This window comes from Engraulis encrasicolus, chromosome 24, assembly GCF_034702125.1.
Source record: "Engraulis encrasicolus isolate BLACKSEA-1 chromosome 24, IST_EnEncr_1.0, whole genome shotgun sequence".
Taxonomy (NCBI): Eukaryota; Metazoa; Chordata; class Actinopteri; order Clupeiformes; family Engraulidae; genus Engraulis; species Engraulis encrasicolus.
Genome location: NC_085880.1, coordinates 45,524,986 through 45,537,010, shown reverse-complemented (window position 1 = coordinate 45,537,010; position 12,025 = coordinate 45,524,986). Strand labels below are relative to the sequence as shown.

Sequence of the window (12,025 nt, the reverse complement as noted above, 5' to 3'; positions counted from 1 at the left end):
GGAAAGCTCGCAGATATAGACCCTCTGGTTGTGTACACAACAACCTAATTACGATTGCACCTGAACGCATAAACAATAGCTCTACTACTTTGAATGTTAATGCTGCATTACTTAACGTGCAGTCCTTGACCAACAAAAGCTTCGTAGTAAACCAGCTGGTCTCGGACAAAAACATAAGCTTTATGTTCCTTACCGAAACATGGCTTAAAGACGACGGGGCTGCTACTTTTATTGAGGCTTGCCCTTCCGATTACAAATTCCTTCACGCCCCGAGACCAAAGAAACGAGGCGGAGGCGTAGCCATACTTTTCTCCAACAAATTTAATTGTACTAAGATGAATCTGGGCTCTTTCTCTTCATTTGAATACATGGCAATGAGGGTCCAAGCAAACCTCAAACTGATCATTATTGTTCTGTACCGTCCACCGAAATTCTCTTCGTCATTTCTATCTGATTTCTCCACCTTCATGTCGGACGTACTTACTAACTATGACAAAGCAATAATTGCTGGCGACTTTAATATCCACGTAAATAAATCAGATGACGCAATAGCCAAGTCTTTCTTAGACACATTAAATGGATTCGGTCTCGTCCAGAATGTTACAGAACAGCCTACCCATCGAAAAGGCAACACACTTGACCTTGTTATTTCACATGCACTTGATATCAATAATATATCGGTCACGGACGTCGGCCTCTCCGACCACCACTGTGTGTTTTTTGATTTTGACATTTCAACACAAATTAGCACACCCAACAATGTCATTCACAGACGACGCATTAATGCCTCTGCTGAGCTTAAGATTTCAGACCTCATCAAATCAGGTGACCTACTAAATGGTCACTGCACACCTGATGAAATGGTTGATAGCTTCAACAACAACTTAAGAGGAATTCTAGATAACATAGCTCCAATTAGAACGACGACAAGAACCAGAGCTAGGTATTCACCTTGGATGAATGACTCACTTAGAGCCTTAAAAAGAAAATGCAGAGTAACCGAGCGTCTTTGGAGGAAAACTAAATTAGAAGTCCACAGACAATCCCATAGGGATGAGATCTCCTCCTACAATAATGCAGTACGCTCAGAGAGAAAAGCATATTTTTCCAAAATCATAACAGACAACCAGCATAATGCGAAAGTTCTTTTTTCCACTATTGACCACCTGCTTAATCCAACACATAGCAATAACAACCTAAATGCAGCATCACATGCCAAGTGCGAGGAATTTGCTAGATTTTTTAATAAAAAGATTGCCGACATTAGAGAAGGCATCCAAGGTGGAAACGCAGCAACCTCTGTCGCCCACTCAGGCGATACACCGAGGGGAGGGTTAAACCCCCCTAGGAGACCTGAGAGCTTCCAAAAGTTTTGTCCAATTACAGAGGACGACCTCTGTAAAATAGTCAGGGAAAGTAAGCAGTCTACCTGCAGCCTTGACGCGATCCCCACATATCTGCTAAAAAACATACTTGGTTGCTTAGCAGCACCTTTACTGCAAATTGTTAACACCTCTATGCTTACAGGCATTTTTCCAAGCTCATTCAAAACAGCCATGGTAAAGCCACTCCTAAAAAAGACAAATTTAGATCAGAATTCTTTAAACAACTACAGACCGATATCAAACCTCCCCTTTATAAGCAAGGTACTAGAAAAAGTTGTATTTAAACAGCTTAATCAACATCTGGCTGGGAATGATATCTTGGAAAAATTCCAATCAGGCTTTAGAGCCAACCATAGCACCGAAACAGCACTAACCAAAATAATAAGTGATCTTAGGCTCAGCACTGCCGCAAACAAAGTTTCAGCACTTATCCTCCTCGACCTCAGTGCCGCCTTTGACACGATAGACCACAACATACTAATTGACCGCCTTGAATCTTGGGTAGGCTTGTCCGGTCACGTCTTAGAGTGGTTCAAAACATATATTACAGGAAGACAGTTTTTTGTCACCATCGGAGAATACGTCTCCAACAAGTATGATGTGCCTTTTGGAGTTGCTCAGGGTAGTTGCTTGGGCCCTCTCCTCTTCTCTCTCTATATGTTGCCCCTGGGCTCCATCATCAGAGAGTACAATGTTGATTTTCATAGCTATGCCGATGACACTCAACTATATATCTCTGTCGAGCCTAGCCAAACCACTGCCATTCATGCCTTGACTAAATGCATGTCTGCCATTACAGATTGGATGAACAGTAACTTCCTAAAATTAAATGAAGATAAAACTGAAGTGTTGCTCATTGGGCCTAAGAAAAAACGTGCAAAACTCCACTCAAGCCTAGGTGACCTAAGCATACACATTAAAGATAAGGTTACTAGCCTAGGTGTGGTCATAGACTCGGATTTGAGCTTTGAGCCTCACATCAACAAGATAACAAAATCTGCTTTTTTCCATCTTAGAAATGTCAACAAAGTGCGCGGCTTGGCCCCCCGACAAGACGCTGAGAAACTTATTCATGCCTTTGTCACCAGTAGGATTGACTACTGCAATGCTCTCTTCTCTGGTCTCCCAAAAAAATTAATTGACAAATTGCAACTCATTCAAAACTCTGCGGCAAGAATCCTAACAAGAACCAGAATGAGAGAGCACATCTCTCCTGTCTTGGCAGACCTGCACTGGTTACCTGTCTCATACAGAATCGACTTTAAGATTCTGCTCACAGTATTTAAAGCATTAAATGGACTTGCCCCTAGCTATATCTCAGACATGCTCTCTTTTTATGCCCCTGCTCGAGCTCTCAGGTCCACTGATGCCAAGCTGCTAAGGACCCCCACCCCCCGCAGAAGAAGATCGGCGACGCCGCGTTTGCCTGCTATGCGCCCAAGAGATGGAACGCCCTCCCCATCGAGATCCGATCAGCCACCTCCGTCGACTCCTTTAAGAAGCAGCTGAAGACCCACCTCTTCATCCTTGCCAACTCCTAGCTGCCAAGGCGTCATAGTGTCCCAGCCGCCGCAGCGCCCTTACTACTCGCAATCCAGCCCTGGCAGGGGGCTCCCCTAGGTGGCCGCTGGTCTCTGCCTGAGGTTTCTTCCTGACTACAGGGGGTCTTTTTTCTCAGACCTCACCGAGCTTTTTTTCCCCCTCACAAACTATGAATCAAGCGAAAGGGAGTTTTTCCTCACCCCTGATGCCACCAGGGGCCGCACCTGAGCGCCCAATCTCTGTGTGACTATCTATGACTTATGATAGGCCCAGCCACTATGGACCTTACACATCTAAGAATCCTGGTCCTAACCTACGTTGACCTTATGACTCTACATTCTCTGTCTATCTCTTCTTCCTCTGCCTTCTTGCTTTTTCTGCCTCTCCTCTATACCTCTCCTTTTAAATCTATCTCTAACAATGTTTTTTCCCATTTGTTAAGCACTTTGAGTTACATGCCTTGTATGACACAGTGCTATACAAATACAATTATTATTATTATTATTATTCTCTGTGGGGTTTAATACAGTGTCGACTTCCGTCTGTAATCCGTGTGTGCCCTGATGTGGTGCTGCTCTGTATAATTATTTGGGATCAGGTGTTTACACCTGACAGTACCTCGTCTGTAGGGATCTGTCTGCGCATGACAGGTCTGTGCATCAGGGTTAAAAATGGAAGACGGTATGTTATGTAAACAGCCCAGTAGCCATTACAGGCCTACAGTGGTGGACACTTGAGGATTATTTCTATCTCTCTCTCTCTCTACTGCCACTGCTTCCTACCCACTTCCTCCTCAAAGTGCCTTATGTAAGTCACTCCACTCTATTTCCGTACTCAGTGGCCGCTCCTACAGGGTTGGCAGAAGTCTGAAAAAATAATAAACTTCTGCTAAAATATAAGTATAATAGGATCTGGGCTAAAATACAAGTAAGTTATAATAGGATCTGGGCTACACTCGGACCTCAAGAAGGTTTAATCACAAGAGGCTGTGAGCTTCCTCTCAATGCTCCCCTGAATGCATGGGTTCTAAATCTTTGTTTTCTCCTGACTGCGCGAAACTAACTGCGCACAACTCAACCTCCGATTGTTGGAAACCACTGTCGGTCAAAAAATTAGCTCACGTGGTTGGCTGCCAGTGTCTTGCGCCTCCTCACAACATCATGTTTACAAACACTGTGAACCCATGTATAGTGAATGTGAGGCGTATAGTGGTTGTGGTCCCTTGATCATAAATCAGGTTAATCTAGTTAGTATAACTGTTGTTAAAGTGAAAGCCCATTGGGAAACTCCAACTCCCATTGTCATTGTGACACAGCACTCCACAGCACACAAGTGAACACTGCACACAACGAAATTGCATTTATGCCTCACCCGTGCAAGGGGGCAGCCCTCAGTGGCGCCCCATGGGGAGCAGTGCGGTGGGACGGTACCATGCTCAGGGTACCTCAGTCATGGAGGAGGATGGGGGAGAGCACTGGTTGATTACTCCCCCCACCAACCTCTGGGATGCAAGTCTGACGCCCTAACCGCTCACCCATGACTGTTAACATGATACCAGTATTTCAGGATTCCCTACACAGGCATTCAGGTTACAAACAAGTTTCCATGACATTAAGCTTACGCCTTCATCCAAAGCCACAAGTTATTATCAGTACAGGGTATTGGTTACAGCCCGTCGAGCAGTGTGGGGTTAGGTGCCTTGCCCAAGGGCACCTCAGCCATGCAGTGGAAGGATGGGGTTTGAACCTACAACCCTCTTATCTGAAGCCAATCACTGGCCAGGGCTGCTACAACAGTAGTGTAGTGTGGCATAGTGAAGTGTATTGGAGTGCAGTGCAGTGCGGCGTAGTGTGGTGTGGTGAAGTGTAGCGTGGCATAGTATGGCGTAGTATGGTGTAGTCTGTAGTGTAGTGTAGTGCAGTGTAGTATGGTGTAGTATGGTGTAGTCTGTAGTGTAGTGCAGTGCAGTGCAGTGCAGTGCAGTGCAGTATGGCGTAGTATGGTGTAGTCTGTAGTGTAGTGCAGTGCAGTGCAGTGCAGTGCAGTGCAGTATGGCGTAGTATGGTGTAGTCTGTAGTGTAGTGTAGTGTAGTGCAGTGAAGTGTAGCGTGGCATAGTATGGCGTAGTATGGTGTAGTGTAGTGTAGTGCAGTGCAGTGTAGTGCAGTGTAGTATGGCGTAGTATGGTGTAGTCTGTAGTGTAGTGTAGTGTAGTGCATTGCAGTGCAGTGAAGTGTAGTATGGCGTAGTATGGTGTAGTCTGGTGTGGTGTAGTGTAGTGCAGTGCAGTGCAGTGCAGTGCAGTATGGCGTAGTATGGTGTAGTCTGTAGTGTAGTGTAGTGTAGTGCAGTGCAGTGCAGTGAAGTGTAGTATGGCCAGTGTTGGGTGTAACGCGTTACAAAGTAACGCGTTACAGTAGTGTAACTACTTTTTTCGTAAAATAGTAGTGTAACGCGTTACTACTGGGAAATTAGGTAACGTAACGCCGTTCTTTGTTAAATATGGCAAAACGTTACTTTTTTTTGGTCCGATCGCGCTGTCTGCTCTTATTTTGAAATCGCGACGCAATGAAGAAGCGTGCCGTGCCCCGCCCCCTCAAGCAGTTTCTCCCTCATTGTGTCAGTCACTGCAGGCTCCGGACAGAAGCACCTACGACGCTGGCATTAGAGGTTGTGAGGTAGACTACAAGGGAAGGACTGTATCAGAGCCTGTAAATACATTATTCACAAAGTTCTCTATGCATCGTTTTTGAAAGTAATGGTCCACATTTGATTGCAAACAGTGTGTTAGGACTTCGAATTGGTTTAGCAGTAGCTGTAGCTAGTTGCTAACACAAATGAAGGCAAACTGTGTTTGAGCTCTGCTGGCAGCTAACTATTGGTAGCCTATTAAAAACGAATTGCTTAATAAACTTTTCACACTTTTAAACAGTCCCCAAATAGTTCGTTTGGAATGCAAAGACCCTCATAAGACTGCAAACAAAGTTATGAGCAACTTGACAATTTATTATTGGCTTTTGCATTTAATCAACATGGCATCAAAATGTGCCATTTTCTTGTTGACAAAACCTGGTGTTCTCCTATCTATGTGTCCTCTTTGTTGGGTCCATTATTGCCTCTGAATGTAACGCAAAAGTAACGAGTAACGCATTAAGTTACTTTCCACAAGGGGTAACTAAGTAAAGTAAGGCACTACTTTTTTGAATAGGTAACGAGTAACGAGCACACACTACTTTTAAAAAGTAACTTCCCCATCACTGAGTATGGCGTAGTATGGTGTAGTCTGTAGTGTAGTGTAGTGTAGTGCATTGCAGTGCAGTGAAGTGTAGTATGGCGTAGTATGGTGTAGTCTGGTGTGGTGTAGTGTAGTGCAGTGCAGTGCAGTGCAGTGCAGTATGGCGTAGTATGGTGTAGTCTGTAGTGTAGTGTAGTGTAGTGCAGTGCAGTGAAGTGTAGTATGGCGTAGTATGGTGTAGTCTGGTGTGGTGTAGTGTAGTGCAGTGCAGTGCAGTGCCCTGCTGCAACAGGACAGCAGCTGATGTACGAGGAGAGCCCGTCAGCAGGCTTTGTACGAGCCCGTCAGGAGCAGAGCAGAGCAGACAGCAGGCTCTGGCAGCCAGGCTATTCTGGGAGCAGGCCCACTTGCACCAGCACACCACACCACACCAGACTAGAGCTCTACTCAGGGCAGGGGAGCACTTCTGGAAACCATAGTTGCTAACTTCATTGGCTACTTTGTTGTTTTCAATGCAATTTCCCATTTGCAACTACCCAAGTTGCTAACTGGTCAACAACTACACTTTCGAGAGCACCGGACCACAACTGTGACCCGAGTGACCAGGGCAGGCAGCAAAACGGAGTTATCTGGGGGCCTATACTAAGAAGCATCAAGGCCCTTCATAGTTCAGGAGTAAACCAGGTTAAGTTAAGAGGTAAGCCATTTAATAGAAGAACCTGGAGTCCTACTACACCTGAACCAGCCAAAGCCAAAGTTGCTTACTACATTAACTACTTTGTTGTTTTCAATGCATTTTCCCATTGGCAATTACCGAAGTTTCTAACAGGCTAACAACTTCTCTTTTGAGAAATGCACCCCAGATTTGTAGCATAGGCCCAGGGCAAGCGGCGAAGTGGAGCCATCTGATCACACAGGGCTCATCAGTTGAGTACACTTGCACTTGGTCATTGTGTGACACCATTGAAGTTGAAAGTTGAGCGGAACTTTTGAATAGTTTGTCCTGTCCTGTCCTGTCCTGCCTATTGTCATTTCGTGTCTGTTATATCTAGGTGTATATTGTATGTGTTAAATCTTTGTTTTTATCATGTCATAGGCAATACAGCCTGCCTGATGTGTACCTTACCTGCTGACAAAACATTCCCTATTGGGAATAATAAAGTTTCTAACTAACTAACTAACTAACTACACCACAACAACACAAAGTCAATGCCAGCGTTTCCTTTGTTTTTTTTGTTTTCGTCGAATCAATCAATGGATAACACTGTGCACTACAATTACTATTCCTCAAGTACTAAAGGTTCTTTCTTGCATTATCTTCCCTATTCAGTCCTTTATACTATGTCTTGTCACACAGAGAGTAGTGATCGTTCTTGTGGGAAGGAATACCGTAAGCACCATTAAGAGGAGTCCTCTTTCAAACTGTCCCCAATTTATCCTCCGAAAAAAAAAAGAGGAACAGTTTGAATCGTCCCGAATGCCCCCATTTTCTTTTTCTTCCTCTCTCTCCCCACAGACGAGACCAGACAGATAGACAGCCTAGTTCAGCGATGTCTGGCAGTTTGGCAGGAGTTGAAGGATGTCCCTGCTGAACTAGGGACGGCCAAATGGCCCCTGAATCACTGCCCCTCCAGAGCCTAGTGTGCTGCTTAGCTGCTGTCAGACGGCCGACTGACTACTCCATATATCTAGGCCAGAGGTGTGACTCGGCAAACTCATCTGAGACTTTTGTTTTATGGACCTTATGAGAAGAGGGTAAAACGTTCGCGCCACCAGCATACATGTAAATGTCAGTTTAGACTTCCTCAGTTACAGGACATGTACTGTCAGCAGGGGGGTAGTGGCAGGTTACGGACAATTCAGCCTGAGAGAAATATACGTCAAGCGCTGCAAGGGGTCGTTTTCAGCTCTAAAGAGGGGATCGTGGTGGCTGTTTGGGTACGTAATCTGCTGACAGTACGTACGTGTGCGGTAACTGAAGGGTTAGTCTAAACCAGGCTTAAGTGTGGCAAGTCCTAGTGCACTGATCCATATATCTGGCCAGAGTGGTGACTTTGCAAACTCGTCTGAGACTTCTTTTTGTGGACCTTATGAGAAGAGGGTAAAACATGTGTGGCATGCCACCAGCATACATGCAAGAGTGGCAAGTCCTCTGTCCTATTCAAGAAAAAGTCTACACTGTAGCTCCGCTAGTTTGAGGTTTACTGATGTCATACAACGCAGGTCACGTACCTGATGAAAACCCCGTTGGGTTTAAACGTACGAGTTGAATACATCTTTAGGAGCTACAGTGTGCATATTTCTACTTTTTCTATTGTCAGATACACCTTTGTCCTGCACCTGCCCTCAGCGAGGCGAGATGTGCTTCCTCTTACTCCTTTGTCTGTCTTGTTATTCATGATCACTGACCAATATGAGATGCACTGTGGTTTGCAAAGCAGTCTGCAAAACGATCTTAATTCATGCTCTGCGGGTAAATAAGTCTCTGACTTCTCAACAGTGAAGAAAGGCTGAATGACATAGATAGGTTTCCCCGTTTACAAACATTCACACTGCGATGAAGGGCAAGATGCTAAGCAGCCAACCATGTGAGTGCATTTTTTATGAGACACAGCAGTTTCCAACAATCAGAGTTTGCAAAGGGACCCCTAGCTCTGCACGCAGGCAGGAATGTTTACAAACAGGAACAAGACATCCTAAATCAAACCAAAATGTAAAGCGGTACATGTCTAAACGCTAAATGAAATCAGCTGAATGAAACCCAAGGAAAAGTGTTCTTGCTTTGTCTCACAATGTTACTACTAAACCCAATTGCGAGTCACTCCAGCTTTGAAGTAGCCTACTTTACAAGTCATCAGCAATTTGAACTTGAACTTAACTTTAGTCAAGCTCACGAGCCCCAGCTTGGTACTAACAGAGATGAAAAAACAGGAGGCTGTACTAAGAATGTGGTTGTGTGATAAACCAGGTTTACACATCTAACCTACAGGAAGTGATAAACTTGCTAAGAGACATTCCTGCGGGCATCATTTAGTTAAGAAAATGGGGACTACAGGCTCTTCTATTACATGATTTACCTCTGCCACGAGGTTAACTTTACCTGGTTTACAACTGAACCAGTATACCCCTCAGGTCTGCGCCGCTCATACTTTGAAGGAGCCTACTTTTAAAAGCAATTTGAAATTTCAACTTGAACTTAACTGCAGTCAAGCTCTTGGGAACCAGCTAGGTACTAACAGGAGATGGAAAATAAAAACAGGTCTGCCCAGACATCCGCTCATACACCTCACCTGCTCTGGAGGCCGACAAGTCTGATGATGCCGATGGTGCACTCTTCATCACCACAGACGTCTTGGGCTGAGACTGCTGGGTGGCTGCTGCTGGCTGGCTCTCCGGCTGAGCAGCAGCTTTAGTGGTGGTGGAGGAGGACGTTTTGGACTCGTCATCGCTGTCAAAGCCAAAGGGGTCGTCTGAGTTGTCGTCCTCCTCCAGCCTGGGCCTCTTGGGTGGCTCTGGTACCTCTTGCTGTTTGACGATGGGCCGCTTGGAAGACAGCTGCGCCTTGTAGGTAGTCTCCCCCCATTTCGTGCTTATAGTGGCCTTTTTGTTCGAAAAGACCTCGTCGAACTTGGTGTTAGCTTCGCCACCCTTACGACTGTAGGTTTTACCAAATCGGGATGTCATGTTGAAGTCTGTTACATATTCTCTGCAAAAACAACATGACATAACATGAATGTGACGCCACCAACATTAGCCAAAACAATAATGGCATTGATAATAAGTCCCTTGTCTTTTACGTTCACGAGAGTACGGGCATTTTCCAAACAAAATGAGTTGGAGGTACTTTATAGAATGTAAACAATATGACATCCCCATGTTAAACGACAGATGACTAGAAATACTTTGAACACCATACACAGAAGCTTGCTAGCGCGACCGATAGCTATCCAAGAACATAGCCCTTTTCGATATATGAGGCGTTTCCACACATTACAATCCAACTCGTTCATAATAAACAGCAAAGACCAAAATACTGATGGAAACAACCGAAACATGCACGGAGTTGGGCCTGACAGCTGTGACTAGCTGGCTAACTTGTTAGCTAGCTTAGTTAGCCACCAGGCTAATGTTTATCTCGGCGTGTTAGCATTTACTGTTTACATTTCACAAACTAGCTGAATACTATCAGCAAGAAAATAATAGCTTACGAAGGGAGATGGTTTCCCCTACTTCCATGAGCATTAAATCAAAACTACCACAGAAAACCCGCCTCTGATCACGCTTTATCTGATCTTGGCGCCCGAGAAGGCCATAGCTTACACACTCACCACTATCAACTCCGACGAAGCCGCTTCTCTCCACTGACTCCCGGCTAGGCCTCCGTCCTCGATGCAGTGTCACAAAACAAGAGTTAAACTCAGTCCAGCGAGAGAAGAAAATCCAGTATGGTACTATCCCACAACGCCTACAAAGTTCAACTGTATGATTAATATTTGTTGGCCAAGATCAGCTGTTTTAATTGATATTTGTAAGTTGAAGTCTAAACCGACTGGATTCTTGTGCGCCAATGACTGCCATTAAAAATCTCCCCTCCCTCACCTCTCCGTTGCCATTTCCGTCACATCGAGAGAGCGCGCACACTATCCAATAACCTTGAAGGATATTGAGTGTATCTTCAACAACGGTGTATGCCATTGGGTAATTCATAAATATCGCAGGGACTACAGAGGAAACCCTATCGACATAGGTCTATTTCAGTTCAGCCCCAAGTTACGTATCTAGAGCTGGTGGATCAGAAAATATGAGTTTGTTTGAGTTACAGTAATTTCTATGCAAGACTCCCATAAATACATGGAAATATTGGCATACCAGACCATCATTGGTGTGGGTTCTTTATCTGCGCAGGCCTACCATTCAAATACCAGTTGCCTATATTCATGACTTTCATGCTTTGGGCTAGAGTTCTGCACGTCGATGCGAGTTCTGATATGCAACAAGTCCTGAACATAGGCCCAATATGCTTCGCACGGAGCCGTTATGCATGAAAAATCATCAGTAAGAATGCAAAAACAGACCCCTGTCCTGGTAGAATAGAGTTGTAGGCTATAATGTATTGATTCAGAGGGAAATTAATTTGAAATAAATGTAAATTAATTGAATTATGGTAAACTCATGCAATGTGCATGGCTCAATCATTAAAAAATGATAATTGAAAGAAATTATGATCTGCAAGTTCATTTGATAAAATACAAGGTCTATGCAACATGCACCACAAATCAGCCGTCATTGGCCTGATGGTCCTGCCTGAAATATCACATGAAATAGGCCAGAATCCCCAAAACACCTGCGTATATGCACACTCAAACTGTTCATCTGCACAACTCACAAGCTCTTTTATTTCGTTACAGTGTTCTCTTCATATAGGGCCTATAGTATTACGTCATAGCCAAAGTCTGATTGGGCCAAAATCTGTCAGTGTAATGCTTTTTGGAGTTGGCTTTCATGTGATTTTGATTTCTTTCTTTGTCCAACCTTTTCAATTGACTTTTCATGTGATGCGAAGCCCTAAAGCCTTCCAGATAGATTAATAATGATTGTGAAGAAAGTCTGACTGTCATTTCCATTTCAAGGTGTAATGTCAGCTGCCAATGAAGTGACTTCATTTAACCTCCTGAAGGTTAAAAGTGTACACCGTTCTGATTAATAAATCAGGTGGGAAATGGAAAAGCCAGTGGACTGAGGTAGAGATGGTAGAGACAGGACTGGACTGGGGGAGCAGTAGGGCCCGGGCACTTTTGGCTGAAAGGGGGGCCCTCACAATTAGAGGCTCAGAAATGATTCACCGGTGGGCCCCGCACTCTCG

General features: G+C 44.6%; 1 protein-coding gene across 1 annotated transcript in view; it reads right to left on the bottom strand.

Annotated features, from left to right (window-relative positions):
* wapla (WAPL cohesin release factor a) overlaps positions 1–11,249 on the bottom strand; it is a 60,393-nt gene extending 49,144 nt beyond the window's left edge. The window contains exons 1-2 of the mRNA XM_063191312.1: positions 10,491–11,249; positions 9,453–9,868 (exon numbers count right to left, since the gene is read on the bottom strand). Coding sequence (XP_063047382.1) covers positions 9,453–9,846 — 394 coding nt within the window. The 5' untranslated portion in view covers positions 9,847–9,868; positions 10,491–11,249. The remainder of the gene's footprint in view (positions 1–9,452; positions 9,869–10,490) is intronic.
* Between the last annotated feature and the right edge of the window lie 776 nt (positions 11,250–12,025).